This window comes from Chrysochloris asiatica, unplaced genomic scaffold (genome assembly GCF_000296735.1).
Source record: "Chrysochloris asiatica unplaced genomic scaffold, ChrAsi1.0 scaffold00021, whole genome shotgun sequence".
Lineage (NCBI taxonomy): Eukaryota > Metazoa > Chordata > Mammalia > Afrosoricida > Chrysochloridae > Chrysochloris > Chrysochloris asiatica.
In genome coordinates this window covers 392,981-410,227 of record NW_006408539.1, presented here as the reverse complement: position 1 = coordinate 410,227, position 17,247 = coordinate 392,981, and the positions used below count along the sequence as shown (strand labels likewise).

General features: G+C 40.6%; 1 protein-coding gene across 2 annotated transcripts in view; it reads left to right on the top strand.

Moving 5' to 3' along the window:
• Positions 1–17,247, top strand: part of DYM (dymeclin) — a 429,499-nt gene that overhangs the window by 346,748 nt on the left and 65,504 nt on the right. For both annotated transcript variants that reach the window (XM_006837482.1, XM_006837483.1), the window contains one exon: positions 1,034–1,216. In XM_006837482.1, coding sequence (XP_006837545.1) covers positions 1,034–1,216 — 183 coding nt within the window. The remainder of the gene's footprint in view (positions 1–1,033; positions 1,217–17,247) is intronic.

Sequence of the window (17,247 nt, the reverse complement as noted above, 5' to 3'; positions counted from 1 at the left end):
TGTATTTAATTGTAAAGCCTACATTTAGGTCTATGAGTCATTGTGAGTTAATTTTTATGAAGGATATAAGCTATGTCTAGATTTGTTGTTTTTTGCATGAGAATATTGTCTTTTTTGTTTATTTCCTGTTTTTCTTTTGTCTGTGTTTTTACTGTGGGGTGGGGGCGGTTTTCCCCTGCTTCACTTGGATTTACTTGAAATTTTTTTATAATTCCATTTTGATATAGCTATAGTATTTTTTAAGTCCATCTCTTTGTGTGGATGTTGAATGGTTGTTCTGAATGTTGTATTCTGCATGCATAACTTAACACAGTCTGCTAGTGTTGACATTTTACTGATTCAAGTGAAGAATAGACCCTTACTTTCCTTTAAATGCATTTACCCTCGTCTGTTTATAATGATCTTACTTTCTTTACGTATTGAGAACCACATTAGGAAATGTTCTAGTTAACTGTCATGTATACCTTAGAAAACTCAAGAGGGGAAAGTCTGCTGTACCTGCCCATAACTTTGCCCTTTCAGTCATTCTTTCTTCGAAGAGATTCTTTGATTGCCTGCTTTAGTTTTGCTGTATTGACAACTATTTTAAAGACTGAGTTCTGAGGAAACAGAGACAAAATCATAGGCAACTTACCTGTAAAAAACCCAGTGATTGAAAGGACAATTTAAAGAAGTAAGGGAGTATTTTGAATTCGGCACCGTTCTTGGGATCCATGCAACCATCACACCATTTTGCATGGGAAGTCTGATGCAGAGAGTTACAGTGATGAGAATGTAAACAAGGACCTCAGAAATTAGGGCCTGAGGAAGAGCCAGCTTTCCCTTTAGGTTGCTGAGTCTGTAATTTACTGTTTGAAGATCGCTGTACTAAGTCTAAAAGATTCTATAGAAAAATCAATCATGTAGAGACTTGGCTCATCTGCATGATCTCTTTCTAATGTTTTTGAAATTTTAGAAGACTTACTCTCATTCTGTTCATTGTATTTCAAGGAAAAAAACACTGACTCTTTGTGGGGTTTGCTTTCTTTAAAAGGCACAAGACCTAAATGTCATCGAAGAAGTGATTCGAATGATGTTAGAGATCATCAATTCCTGCCTGACAAATTCTCTTCACCACAACCCAAACTTGGTGTATGCATTGCTTTACAAACGAGATCTCTTTGAACAGTTTCGAACTCACCCTTCATTTCAGGACATAATGCAAAATATTGATCTGGTAAGTATACATAGAGCTAATTGTTAGGATTCTTCTTTAAGCATTAAAGCAGAGAAAGTTGAATTTAACAAACCTTAGTAAGAACTGCAGTGATGGAAGTCCCCTTCTTTCAGCATTAACTAACTGGCAGTCAGTGCTGCCGTTTAAAATCGCTGCATTCAGTGGGTGCTGTATACAAACATGCTTCATAGGATTGAGATCACTATCTGTCGTTTTTACTTAATGTTGTTTGTTACTGATACTAAGTGCCATAGAGTCCGTTCTGACTCACAACGACTCTGTATAGGGTTTCCAAGAGACAGTTGGTGTGTTTGAACCACCAACCTTGCTGTTCAAACTGACTTGAGGTCCAATACTTATCCTGCAGCACAACACCAGGACTCCTGTTTAGACCATCTTTATTTTTCTGTGGTATTGTCAACTTATTGAAATTCTTACATTTTAGTGTATGTATAACTTGTGACTATCTTAAAGTCAATTTGGCCATTATACTGTTTTTGCTCATTTTTTTTCTTTTTTCCAATATTTAATATTAATTCCTAATTGCTGTTGTTGTTGCTGTTATGTGCCGTGAAGTTGGTTCCAACTCATAACGTCCCTGTACAGGGTTTCCGAAGCTATAAATCTTTACGGGAGCAGAAAGCCTCTTCTTTCTCCCATGGAACAGCTGGTAGTTTCAAACTGCTGACCCTGAGGTTAACAGCCCGATTTGTAACCACTACACTACCAGAGCTCCTTTAATTCCTAATTAGTGGGCAGTTTATAAGGACACCTTGACTCTTGATTTTTTTTTTTTTTTTTTTAGTACAGAGTCTTAGAACTAGAACTTTCCTACGTCACCAGGGTATCGAGCTTTTCAAGCCTCAGCACAGTGGGGCCCAATTGCTTTCCATCAACACTGTACCACATGTGCATCTGGACAAGTGGGTTTCCAGAAGGTCTTGGGGAAGTGGAAGCCCCTTGTCCACACATGATCTGTGAGAGGACCTAGTTGACTGACGGCAACGCTCACAGCTTTGAGCATTCTTGTTCTCTCAGTCCTTGCTTCTTTCTAGCAAAAAACACATTTCAGTTTTACTTGGACTTCCGTTTCTTTAATTGCGAATGTGGTTGAACATTTTCACAAGGCTGAATCTGCTATTGCTGTATGAGGGGGCTTCATAAAGTTCATGAAAAAATTCCATTATCTTTTCATTCTACTTTTCTCCGTGAGCTTTTTGAAGCCCCCGCCTCCATGTTTACTGGTGTTTTTTAGCCCAGTTGGGTTTCATAAATCTTTATTGAATGAGTGATGCGGTTAGCTAGGCACAAGATGAGCTGCTATCCTTTTCCTTATGTGAATTCAGACATTTAGGGAGACATTCTGTAATTAAATTACTACACAAACACAGTGAAACCTGCGAGTGCTGGGACCTGACAGGCCTGACTTCTTTTTGTGGGTCTCTGTACATTTTCCGTCGTTAACAGGGGGCACTCTTACCGCTTTTCTGTCACTCATTTTAGTGGAAAATCGTGACATTTTCCTTCTCTGACAGGTTTCTGTCTTTCATGGGTTCAAGCTCTAGCAGGTTTTACTGTATAAATATTTAATTTCAGCTCTAAGTACACTTCATTAGGGCAAGACTTTGGTCTGTTTCTCTGTGAAAGATGAGAGTGGAATGGAGTGTATAGGAGAATGGGGATGGGTGGAAATGGTCAGTGTACCAGAGAAACAGCAGGAATGTTGTTGGTCAGTAGTCCATGTCTTGCTTCTTTCACTTATAGTTAGTTCTGTGGGTAAGATTCATTCATGTAAAGCAGTTATATTTGTTTGTTCTTAAGATAAATACTAACTATACCAGTATATGTATATGCCATATCTTAGTTATCCTTTTTCCAAAGTGTTCTTTGGAATTGTTAGCATTTTGGACTATGTCTTAGTTAGGTAATGCTGCTGTAACAGATTTACCACAGTGGAGGCTTTAACAAACAAAAATTGTTCTCATTGTTTAGGAAGCTACAGGTCCGAGTTCAGAGCATAGACTCTGGGGAAAGGGCCTGGTCTCCTTTCAGCCTCTGCAAGCTCAGCACTCCTTGGAGATCGCCGAGTGTCTTGGCATCAATCTTCCCCTGGATCTAGGACCTTCACAGTGGGGGGATCCCAGGTTCAAAGACACACTCCACTCCCGTTCTTCTTTCTTGGTGGCAGTAGGTCCCTGTCTGCAACCTTCTTTCTCCATTTATCTCATGTAAGACAAAAGGTGTTGCGGGCCACACTCCCGAGGAAACTTCCTTTTAGTTTACTGGCTGCTCACATCAGCTCTCTCTTCGTGGGGGTTTACTACATCTTAACTGCAAACTCACTGAGAATCCTGGCCGAGTTAAGTTGACATGAAACCTCAACCATCACAGAGCACTATATGCAATGATTCTGTGAACATTCTTAATCATGTAATCTCTTGAGCACGTACTTGCTTTCCTTTAGGGTGTACATCTGAGAGTAGACTTGCTTGGTGATATGTATCCTATTAGACTGCTTTCCCACAGAGTGGTACCATTTTATACTCTGACCGGTGGTTATGAGAACTCCAATGCTTCATAGCCTCATAACCGCTTAGTTCTGTCAGCTGGGCAGTGGCCTCTCACTGTCATTTTCAATTCATTTAGAATTCCTTCATTACTGATGAGGATGATCTTGAGCATTTAGTGACCATTTGACTTCCTGTTGAATTATTTAACGGTTTCTTACCAATTTGTGGAAGTTCCTGATATGTGCTGAATCCTGGACTTTTCTTTGTTATATGTGTTGTAACTATCCAATCTCTAACCCAGCTACAGACTTAATGACACAACTCTAAAATTCCCCTCAAAACAGTCCTATTCTCTGTTCCATTCTTTTCCTGGAGACTTCTCTTCCTGTCCCGGGCTGGCTTGGTTGTAAGCTGGTTCTCCCACACAGTTTACAGTTCGTATTTCTAGCCTCCTGGACTGTGAGAGAACATTCAGCATCCTGACAATGGTCTTCACTTCTTTCCTGTGTTAAGGAGTGCTGGTGACTCTGTGGGGTAAACATTAGGCTGTTAACTGCAGAGTCAGTGATTCAAACCCACCAGCTGCTTTGCGGAAGAAAAACAAGGCTGTCTTCTCCAGTAAAGACCCTAAGTAGGGATGCTGTGAGCTGGAATCAACTCAATAGCGGTGAGATTGTTGGAGCTGGTTTGGTTTGGTTTTCTCCTGTGCTAGTTTGAGCGGTTCCTTGGCTCCTGTCTCTCCCTGTTTTCCTCTTTCTTGGTTTAATATTACATTTTGGTAGAGCATATGCTTCAGACCACCTCTCATCAGTCAGTTTGCCATACTGTGGTGGTTTGTGTGTTGTTCTGATACTGAAAGCTATACCATGGGTGTTTTAAATACCAGCAGAGGCACCTACGGTGAACACATTTCAGCTGAGCTTCCACACAGAGACTAGGGAAAAGAGACAGACCACTGCCAAATATGTAGTCGATGAAAATGTCATGAATAGCAGTGGGGCATGGTCAGCAGCAGAATATTAAATATTGAAACACGATGACGAGCACCAGAATATTGTCAGACACGGTGCCGGAAGAGGAGCCCCACAGGTTGGAAGGCACTTAGACTACGACTGAGGTAGAGCTCCCTCCTCAAAGTAGAGTTGACTGTGATGATGTAAATGGAGTAAAGCCTTCGGTACTTCATTTGCTGATGGGGCGCAGCTCAAAATGAAGAGAAACAACTGTAAACATCCATTAATAATCAGAATGTGGAATGTATGAAGTATGAATATAGGAAAATTTTAAATTGTCAAAAATGGAATGGAACACACAAACATCGATATGCTAGGCATTAGTGAGCTGAAATGGACTGGTATTGGCCATTTTGAATCAGATAATCACATGGTTTCCTATGCCAGGAATGACAAATTGAAGAGGAATGGCGTTGTATTCATCATCAAAAAGAACATATCAAGATCAGTCTTGAATTACAACACTGTCTATAGTAGGATAATACCTATACACCTATAAGGAAGACCAAGGAGCTCTGGTAGCGTAGTGGTTACGAATCGGGCTGCAAATCTCAAGGTCGGCAGTTTGAAACTACCAGCTATTCCATGGGAAAAAGATGAGGCTTTCTGCTCCCATAAAGATTTACAGCTTCGGAAACTCTGTGTAAGGCCACTATGAGTCGGAACCAACTCCACAGCACTTAACAACAACAACATAAGGAAGACCACTTAATACCACTGCTATTCAAATTTGTGCACTAACCGCTAAAGCCAGTGATGATGAAACTGAAGAATTCTACAAACCTTTTCAGTCTGAAATTGATCAAACATGCAGTCAAGATGTATTGATAATTACTGACAATTGGAATGCAAAGGTTGGAAACAAAAAGGAAAGATCAGTCAACAGAAAATATGCCCTTGGTGATAGAAACAATGCTGGAGATCACATGATAGAATTTTGCAAGACCAGTGACTTCTTCACTGCAAAGACCTGTTTTAAACAACATAAAGGATGACCATGCACATGGACCTCACCAGACAGAATAACAGAAATCAAATTGACTACATCTGCCAAAAGAGATGGTAAAAAAGCCAAAACAAGGCCAGGGGCAGACTGTGGAACAGATCCCCAATTGTTCATAGGCAAGTTCAGGCTGAAGCTGAAGAAAACTGAAATATGACCTTGAATATATTCCACCTGAATTTAGATATCATCTGAAGAACAGACTTGATACATTAGACACTAAAGACTGAAGGCCAGAATAGTTGTGGGATAACATCAAGAATTTCAAACAGGAAGAAAGCAAAAGGTCATTAAGAAGACAAGAAAGAAGGAAAAGATCAAAATGGATGTCAGAAGAGACTCTGAAACTTGCTCTCCAGCGTAGAGATGCAAAAGCAAATGGAAAAATTGAGGAAGTACAAGACCTGAACAGAAAATTTCAGACGTCAGCTCAAGAAGACACAAATATTATAACAAAATGTTCAAAGACCTGGAATTAGAAAGCCAAAAGGGAAGAACATGCTCAGTATTTCTCAAGGTGAGGGAACTGAAGAAAAAATTCAAGCCTTAACTTGCAAAATTGAAGGATTCTATAGGCAAAATATTGAAGGATGCCGAAAGCATCAAAAGAAGATGAAAGGAATACAAAGAGTCACTGTCCTAAAAAGAAATGGTCGACGTCCAATCCTTTCAAGAGGTAGCATATGATCAAGAGCTAATGATCCTGAAGGAAGAAGTCTAAGGTGCTTTGAAGTCATTGGCAAAGAAGGCACTGAGATTTGATGGAATGCAAATTGAAATCTTTCAACAAACTGATGTGGCACTGGAGGCACTCACCCATCTATGCTGAGAGGTTTGGAAGACAACTACCTAGCCAACTAACTGGAAGAGATCCATATTTGCACCCATTCCAAAGAGAGGTGACGCAACAGAATGTGGAAATCACCGGACAATATCATTAATACCACATGCAAGGAAAATCTTGCTAAAGATAATACAAAAATAGCTGCAAGCATACATTGACAGAGAACTTTTCTGAGGTTCAAGCCAGATTCAGAAGAGGATGTGGAACAACAGCTATCATTGCTGCTGTCAGATGGAACTTTACTGAAAGCAAAGAATACAGGGAAAATGTTCATTGTTGTTAAGTGCCATTGAGTCATTTCCGACCCATAGCTGCTTCCAAGGAGCAGCTGGTGAGCTTGAACCACTGACCTTGTGGTTCAAACCAACTTTGCAGTCCAGTACATTAGGCCACAGTGCCACACCAGTATTCCATACCAGAAAAATGTTTACCTGTGCTTTATTGGCTATGCAGAGGCTTTTGAGTCTGTGGATCATAACAAGCTATGGACAACATTCTGAAGTATGTGTATTCCAGAACACTTTACTGCGCTGTACTTAGACCAAGAGGCAATTGTTCAATCAGAACAAGGGGAAACCGAATGGTTTAAATTAGGAAAAGTGTGCACCAGGGTTGTATTCTTTCACCATACTTATTCAACCTGTATGCTGAGTAAGTAATCCGAGAAGCTGGATTATATGAAGAAAAACTTAGCATCAGAACTGGAGGAAGACTCATTAACAACTTACAATAGGCAGATGATACAACGTTGTTTGCTGAAAGCAAAGAAGACTTAAAATACTTACTGATGAAGATCAAAGACCACAGCCTTTGGTATGGGTTGCATCTTGATGTAAAATAAACAAATAAAACAAAAATCCTCACCACTGGACCAATAAACAACACCCATATAAGTGGAGAAAAGATTGAAGTTGTCAAGGACTTCATTTTGCTTGGATCAGCCATCAACACTTATGCAAGCAGCAGTCAAGAAGTCAAACAGTGTATTGCATTAGGCAAATCTGCTGCTCAAGACCTCTTTAAAGTGTTGAAGAACAAAGATGTCAGCTTGAGGACTAAGTTATGCTTGACCCAAGCCATGGTATTTTCAATAACCTCATATGCATGTGAAAGTTGGACAGTGAATAAGGAAGACTGTAGAAGAATTGATGCTTTTGAGTTATGGTGTTGGAGGAGAATACTAAAAGTACCATGGACTGCCAAAAGAACCAATAGACCTGTGCTGGAGTAAGTGCAGCCGGAGTGCTCCTTGGAAACCAGGACAACCAGACTTCATCTCTCATACTTTGGACTTATTATCAGGAGGTACTAATCACTGGAGAAGGATATCATGGAGGAAGACCCCCAATGAGATGGATTGGCACAGTGGCAGGGGCTCAGGTGTAGCAACGATTGTGAGGTTGGTCCAGGACCGGGCAGTGTTTCATTCTGTTGTGCATAGAGTCACTATGTATTGGTACCAACTCGATGGTACCTAACAACAAAGGCAATCAGAGGGCCCAGTCCCTGGAAAAGGATATCCTGTTTGGTAAAGTGGCAAGTCAGAGAAGGAGAGGAAGACCCTCAACAAGATGGCACACTGGCGGCAGCTGTAAGCTCGGACTTAGCAACCAATATGTGTGATTGGTGTAGGACTGGGCAGTGCTTCGTTCTATTATGCATAGGGTTGCTGTGAGTCAGTGCCAACTCAATGGTGCCTAACAACAACATACTTAAGTAGCTTTCCAGCGAAAAAGTAGATGGGAAATAGCCATGTATATTTTTAATTTCTCATGTTTGAAAATGTTTCCCTTCTCCTTTTACATATGACTTGTTTTCTCTGGAAATTGCTGATTTCTTTATGCTTATGTTCTGAAATTTCATGATGCTATGCCCTGGTTAATTGTATTGGACACTTGGTAGATCTGGTGTTTTACGAACTATCATATTTTCTTTTAATTATGTCTTCCCTTCTACTTCCTGTATTTGGAACTCTATTAATCAGGTGTCATTAGCTTAAGAGTTCCCTAATGTCATTGTCTTTAAGTCTTATCTCTTGAATTGATCAGCATCTTCAGACAAGCATTCGCTATGCTCCTGGGAATCCAAAGCGGTTTCAAGAAGAACCATAAGGTAGTGTCATTCCCCACAGACTTTTTGAAGCCCCTCGTATAAGCATATCTGCTGGGCGTTTCAAATACTGAGGTAGTATCTCAGCAAAATTGGTGGTGGGTGGAGGGAAAGGGCATGTGGAAAGTGCCCACGAGTGAAAAATCTGTTTTCTTTCTGAGTGACAGCAACAGATAGACGTATGTGTAAATAAATAGGTGTATGTCAAATTTAAGACATTTACTCCTGTTTATCGAAAATAGGTTAATCTTGTGTTCATTCTAGGAACCCATGTGCTTGTTAGGTATATAATTGAAATCAGCTTGGGGCTATAACTAGCCTCTCATTCCAGACTTTTACATATGATACCTTAACTGGTGAAAATACTAGAATTCACACAATTACATGTAAGTTCAACGACATGTTTTATTGATTTGTTACATATCACTGCTGTTTTATGATTATTGTTGTTGTTAAATGCCGTTGAATTGGTCTGACCCTTAGCGACCCTGTATAGGTTTTCCGAGGAGCAGCTGGTGAGCTTGAACCTCTGACCTTGCTGTTCAAACCGCCTTTGCAGTTGAGCGCATTAACCCACAGTGCCACACGAGGACTCCATGGAGCCATTAAATGGGTCTATAATTAAATCCTCAATTAAATTTCATAATGATGAACCAACACTCCCATGCAGGGTTTTTTGTTGTTGTTGTATTTAGGGTTTGTGGGAGCATCCCCAAACTTCTTTGCAACTGTTTCTATGACCCCATGTCCTTGTTGACTGTGGGTTTAGTCGGTATAAGCTTCTCCTTTTACAACTGAGAATCATTCATCTTAATAAGATTATATAATAAATTATTGCCCCGGGGATATCCACTTTAGGTTATCCCTGTCTCTTTTGTAGGATAGATGCTTTTTGATAGCTGGCTAAGCTGTAGTTTATAGCCTAGGAATTAATGTTAAATATATGCCTTGCTGGAAGTATGATGACTCCATACAATAAACACTGGACTGTGAACCACAGGGTCAGCAGTTCAAGCCCACCAGCTACTCCGTGGAGCAAAGACGAGGCTTTCTGCTACCTCAGAGATTTAAAGCCTTAGAAAACCTTACAGGGTCACTATGAGTTGGAACCAGCTCCACAGCATTTAACAGCAGCACATGCTTTGGTAAGAGACAAGAACACAAAAAGATATTGAGAAAAACGATGCATCCAAGAACAAGTGAAACAGCCACAGGGGTCTTCTCTCGGGTGGGGGGTATGAGCCCTCTGCTCTGGTCCTAGCTCTCAAAGCAGAGCTCTGTGACAGATGCTGCTGAGCTCAGGCAGAGCCTGTACCCATTCCCCTCAACTGATGCCAGATAGCAGTCTTTAAGGGTTGTAATGTCCAGGGAATTGTTTTTTCCTCAAGAAGGCAATTTTACAGGCTAGTAATTTACTTCTTAAAACCCTTCTATAGCCTTGCTAAGTAGGCATGGGTCCAGATTTCTGTTCCATCTTACTAGTACTCTTTAGGGGAGTAAAATACTGGACTGAACTGAAGAGTCATTATGTTTGTGAGTCAAGGTTTAACAAAAACCCTTTTTCCTTTTACATGTGAAATTGACCTTGGATTAAGCTGCTTCTAGCTGTGTTTCCCTGGAAATCTGATGAAGCTGGAATGTCAGCTGTGTTACCAGGCAACACTGCTGTGATAAAAACGGCATTTGATCAGTAAGCTGAGTCTAGACTGGGAGGATTATGGGTGAGCTACTCAAACCTGGTGAGAAGCCGTAGATTTGGGCTTCCCTGAGTGGAAAAACTCTTTGAACTGTGGATGGCCCTTGCAGGGATCTAGAAGCTAAGACTGTCACCTCAGGGTTTGGTTTCTGTTGGCCATAGCTGTTGCATCCACCCATTAAAGTCTTCTGTTCTCGCTAGCGAGCTGTCATTTCAGGAGAAAGATGTGACGGTCTGCTTCCATAGGATTGTTATTGTTGTTAGGTGCTGTCCAGTCAGTTCTAACTCATTGCGACCCTGTGTGCAACAAAAGGAAACTACCTGGTTCTTCTCCAGCCACACAGTTGTTAGGTTTTAGCCTGTTGTGGCTACAACCGTGTCAGTCCGTCTCTTTGGGGGTCTTCCTCTTTTTCACTGACCCTCCACTTTACCAAACATGATGTCCGGCTTCATGGACTGGTCCTTCTTGACAACATGTCCACAGTGTGACTGACAGAGTCTTGCAAACCTGGCTTCTAAGGAGCATTCTGGCTGTGCTTCTTCCAGGACAGATTTGTTCATTGTTCTGGCCGTCCGTGGTACGTTCAGTAGTCTTCACCAACCCCATCATTCAAATGTATTGCTTCGTCTTCAGTTTTTCTCTTTAATTGTCCAGCTTTCACATGCATATGAGGTGATTGAAAATACCTTGAGTTGGGTCAGATGCAGATATGCCCATTGCGGACATATAATCAAGAGGGATCAGTCCCCGGAGAAGGATATCATGTTTGGTAAAGTGGAGGGTCAGAAAAAAAGAAAAAGACTCCCCCCAGCAAGCTGAATTAGCACAGCGGCAGCAGCAGCGGACTCAGGCTTAGTAAAGATTGTGAGGTTGGCGTGGGTCCGGGCAGTGTTTTGTTCTGTTGTGCATAGGGTCACTATGAGTCAGTGCTGACTTGATGACACCTAACAATAACAACAATCTTCACAGTGCAGTGTATCATTTGATTTCTTGACTGCTTCTTCCTTGAACGTTGGTTGTGGATCCACTACAATATATAACAGTATAAGCATAATAACCTTTATATGCACTGGGAAGCCAAAAACGCCTCATTGTAATATTTACTTCATTGCAGTGGTGTGGACCTGAGCACACAGTATCTTCAAGGTTTACCTGGTTAGCAATGTATGTGATATGTAAGGAGGCCTGGTAATGCAGTGGTTAAAGCTCTCAACTGCTCCACAGGAGAAAGATGTGGGGTCTGCTTCCATATAGTTTTACAACCCTGTAAACCCTCTGAAGTAGGTCTACTCTGTCCAATTGGGCCACTGTGAGTTCTGAATTGACTGGACAGCAACAAATTCAGTTTGGGTCTGTGTGTGATATGTGGAATGCATATAATCTTGGCGTGGAAAAAGCCTTTTCTAGCATACGACACAACCTGAAACCTTAAAACATTGATAAATTTGATGACATAAAAATACATCATTTCTTTAGAACAAAAAAACAGAGAGCTAAAAAATAAGCTGCAGAAAGTGGGAAAGTTAATTTCATATCACTAAACTTGAATTTTCAGTAATAGAAATAACTTCTAAAACTCAAAACGGTTTTTTGTTTTTAACTAAAACGTAAAAAATGGGCAAAGGTAATGGACTGAAAATTCATTGAATAAAAGATAAAAATGGATCCTTTATTTTTTTTTCCTTGTCTGATTGTAAGGAATCAACAAGTTAGTTGTTGTTGTTAAGTGTCATTGAGTCGGTTCCGACTCATAGCGACCCTGTATAGTGTTTCCGAGGAGCAGCTGGCGAGTTTGAACTGCCAACCTTTATGCTGAAACTGACCTTGCAGTCCAGTGCAGTTATCCTGCATCGCCACACCGGGTTGGTTTGCTGTTGTTGTTGTTAAGTGCCATCGAGTCAGTTCCGACCCATAGAGAACCTGTATAGGGTTTCCAAGGAATGGCTGGTGAGCTTGAACCGCCAATCTTGCAGTTCAAACTAACTTTGCAGTCCAGCGCATTAACCCACAGCACCACACTGGTTAGTTAGGGCTTCATTAATGAAGAGAACACTTATGGTTGGTGGGCTGATAAACAGTTCACTCTCCCTGACAGACAAAATGGTCTTGTTTTAATTGTAAAAATTGAAGAAGCGATTCTATTTGTAAGAATGTTAAGACATCACAAACTGTATCTTACTGTGAAACCTACACATGCATGAAATTACTCACCGTAGCACTATTTGAGTAATGAGAGATCAGCAGTAAATGCCCCATGCATCTATGCAGTACCTATAGAAAGGCTATACCATGCTCAGCTCTTAAAAGGACTGAGGCAGATCGTTAAGTATTGATCGAACAAACTACCAGGTATGCTGTGCAGTGAAAAAAGGTACAAAGCTGAGCTGTCATTTGTGTAAAACAAGAAAAAAATAATACACGTGAACAACAACATATATATGCATAAAGTATCTTTTGCAAAAAAAAGTACAATTAAATAGTGGTCACTTTTAGGGAGAAGCAGTAGGGGGCGAAGGAATAGATCTGGCGAGGGGGCTTTCTTTTTGCTGTACACCATTTTGCATGTGTTAAAATGTGTGTGCATTAAATATCCTAAATAAATAAATGAAACAAAATTGATCGACTGTGGAACAGACCATCAGTTGTTCATATGCAGTTTGAATTTGTAACCCCTAACTATTTGGCTTTAGTAATCAAATGATGAAAAGACAGGCAGGTGTAGGTGTAACTGGGTGGTGGAGGGGTGGGTTGGGATTCAAGATTCCAAGTTATGCTTGATGCCTATGATTGAATGTATAATTGGAGGCCAGCATCTTGCCTCCCTGGTTGCAAAAATGTAGATTGGGGAGTCCAGTTTGAGGATGGCACTGAAATCCCAGGAACTGAATACTGTCCCCATGCAGATGTGAGGATGGAGGAGGTGCTCAGTAAAGAGCCATGGTGTGATCTAGAAGCCCTCAGAACTTTGGGGGACAGGAGGAGAAGAAAAGAGGCTTTGTCAGCAGGGGGACGATTACCTTGTCTTTGCAAGCTCTTTAGGTAACATGGTTCTTTGATTCATCGAATAAATAGGTATTGAAAACTTTCTATTTGGTTCTGGCAATAAGTAATAACCAAAGGTGACTGTGAGAACCAAAGACGAGATAGTACCTCATCGTGCTGTAGTGACATGTATGTTGCTGTGGTACAGGAAGCTACTTCATGGTATGTTAAATACCAGCAGGGTCACTCATGGTGGACAGGTTACAGATGAGCTTCCAGACTAAGACAGACTAGGAAGAAGGAGAAGCTGACTACTTCTGAAAGTTTAGCCACAGAACATTGTCAGATATAGTGCCAGAAGATGAATGCCTCATGTTGGAAGGCACTCAAAATACGACTGGGAGAGCTGACTTCTCAACATAGGGTTGACCTTGATGATGAGAATGGAGTAAAGCCTTCGAGACCTTCATTTGCTGATGGGGCACAACTCCAAATGAAGAAAAACAGCTGCAAACATCCATTAATAATCTATACAAAGTATGGGTCTAGGAAAATTGGAAGTTACCAAAAATGAAATGGAATGCATAAAGATTGCTATCTTAGGCATTCGTGAACTGAAATGGACTGCTTTTGGCCATTTTGAATCTGACAGTCACATGGTTTACTGTGCTGCGAGTGACAAACTGAAAAGTAATGGTTTCGTACTCATCGTCAAAAAGAACATTTCAGGATCTATTTTGAAGTACAGTGCTGGCCATGATAGGACAATATCCATACAACTACAATGAAGACCAGCTAAAACCACTGCTATTCAAATTTATGTACCAATCATTAAAGCCAGAATTGAAGAATTCTACATACTTTTTCAGTCTGAAGTCAACCATCTGTATATATTTATGAGTATTGGTGATTTGAATGCAAAGGTTAGGAACAAAAAGGAAGGATCACTAGTTTGAAAATATGGTCTTGTGATAGAAATGATGCTTGAGATCACATGATAAAATTTGACAAGACCAGTGACTTCTTCATGATTGCAAATACATTTTGTTAAACAGCATGTAAGGTAATTTTGCACCTGGACCTCACCAGATGGAATACACAGGAACCAATTGACTATGTCTATGGGGACAGACAGTGGAAAATCTCAATGTCAGCAACCAAAACAAGATCAGGAATCGACTATGGAACAGTTCAGGTTAAAGCTAAAGAAAAGTAAAACAAGCCAATAAGAGACAAAATGTGACCTTGAACATGTCACCCGAATTTAGAGCTCAAGAACAGATAGGATGCTTTAGACACTTAATAACCAAAGACCACAAGAGCTGTGGGATGACATCAAGAACATCATATAGGAAGAAAGCAAAACCGTTAAAAAGACAGGAAGAAAAGAAAAGACCAAAATACATGTCAGGAGAGCCTCGGAAACCGTATGCAGGGTTGCTATGAGTCAGAACCGACTCCACCACATATAACAACAAGAACAACAACATCAACATAAAGATGGAGTCCTGGTGTGGCTCAGTAGGTTAATGCACCAGACTGCAAAGCCGTTTAAACTGCAAGGTTGGCAGTTCAAGCTCACCAGCTGCTCCTCAGAAACCCTATTCAGGGTCACTATGGGTTGTAACCGACTCGATGACACTTAACAACAACAACAGCATAAAGATGCTAAACTGTCTGAAAGAAATGAGGAAGTAAAAAAACTGAACAGAAAATTTCAAAAGGCAGTTTGAGAAGACAAAGTTAAATATTATAGTGACTCCAAAGACCTGGAGTCGGAAAACCAAAAGGGAAGAACATTCTCAGCATTTCTCAAGCTTAAAGAACTGAAGGAAAAAAATCAAGCCTTGAATTGCATTACTGAAGGATTCAGTGTGTAAAATGTTGAGTGATGCAGGCAACATCAAAAGAAGATGGTAGGTGATGATCAAAGCTAAGAGTGATCTGATGCAATTGGATGAACTTGACCTACACCTATGAATGCAGTAGCTCAAAAGAGGTAACAAATCTTTACAGTGAGGATTATTCCCACCCCCTCACTACACAGAGTATACAGGGATGGGCAATTTGGACATTGGCTACCCAAAATGTGTGTGTGTTTGGGGGTGGGAGGGGGGCTACAAAGGTAAGAAGTGACTGGCTTATAAGCTTTCAAGAGGGAGCCTAGATCCAGAGGGTGTGGAGGAAGGTAGAATCTCCACTGAGTAGTATCCAATCTATCTGAGGGTGGCTGATGAAAGGAGATGGGGATAGGTCTCTTGTACATTAGTGAATAATTGTTATCAGGACTGCTTGTGAGGGTTGGAAATGTAAAGGTAGACGTTTTGTAGCAAAAGGAGGGAGAGATTGACTTTGCAGTCCAGGAGCGGATGTCCCTGGGACCATCAAGGGAGAAGAGTGGAGTGTGGAACCCTACCCAGAGAAACAGTGATGCCAGAGATGGAGGCAGAGACGACATGGAGAGATGGAGTGGCTAGGGACTCTAGACCCAGAGAGGGAAAGAGGCTGTGTGCTGATGACCGGGGGGCAGGCTTGCAGGGTATACCCTTTGGTTGTTTGATGAAGCATGGAGGGGATTGTAACCATGGCAACAAAACCATATACAATAGGATGAATGTACGTCTAATGTAAACTATCACATAATCCACAGTAAAACATTAAAACAAAACAAAACAAAAAGATGGTAGGTATACACAGAGTCTCGCTGTACCAAAAAGAAATAGTTGATGTTCAACTATTTCAAGAGGTAGCATATGATCAAGAACCAGTAGTACCTATGGAAAACAAGCTGCACTGACGGCATTGGCAAAAAGCAAGGCTCCAAGAATTAACACAATACAAATTGCAATCTTTCAACAAATTGATGCAGCACTGGAGGCACTCACTCATGTATGCCAAGAAATGTGTAAAACAGCTAATATATGGCCAACCAATTAGAAGGGATCCATATTTGTCCATTCCAAAGAGAGATTATCCAACAGAATGGGGAATCATCAAACAATATCATTAATATCACATGCAAGTAAAATTTTGGTAAAGATAATTGAAAAATGACTGCAACAGTACAGCAACTGGAACTACCAGAAAATCTATGGATCAGACAAGGATGTGAAAATTGGAATATCATTGCTGATATCAAGTGGATCTTGGCTGAAAGCAGAGACTACCAGAAAGATGATTACTTGTGCTTTATTGACTATGCAAAGTAGTCTTTCAGTTGTGCGGATCATGACAATCTATGGATAACATTGTGAGGAACGAGTATTCCAGAACACGTGATTATGCTCATGGGGAACCTGTGCATAGACCAAGAGGCAGCCTTTCTAACAGAACAAGGGAATACTGAATGGTTTAAAATCAGGAAAAGTGTGTGCCAGGGCTGAATTCTTTCACCACACTTACTCAGTTAGTATGCTGAGCATATAATCTGAAAACCTGGATTATGTGAAGAAGAATGTGGTGTAAGGATTAGAGGAAGATTTATTATAGCCTGTGATATACAGGATCAGAAAGCAGTCTTCAATATGGGTTGCACCTTAATATATTAAAAAAAAAAAAAAACACAAAAAAAATCCTGGCAACTGAACTAATAAATAACATTCTGATAAATGGAGAAAAGATTGGAATTGTCAAAGATTTTTCTTGGATCCACAGTCAACACTCATAGAACTGGCAGTCAAGAAATCAAATGACGTATTACATTAGGCAGATCTCCTGCACAACTCTTTAAAATGTTCAAGAGCAAAGATACCAGTTTGAGGAGTAAGGCATCCCTGACCTTAGCCATGATGTTTTCAATTGTCTCATATGCATGTGAAAGTTGGGTACTGATTAAGGAAGACCATAAAAGAAATAATGCATTTGAATTATGGT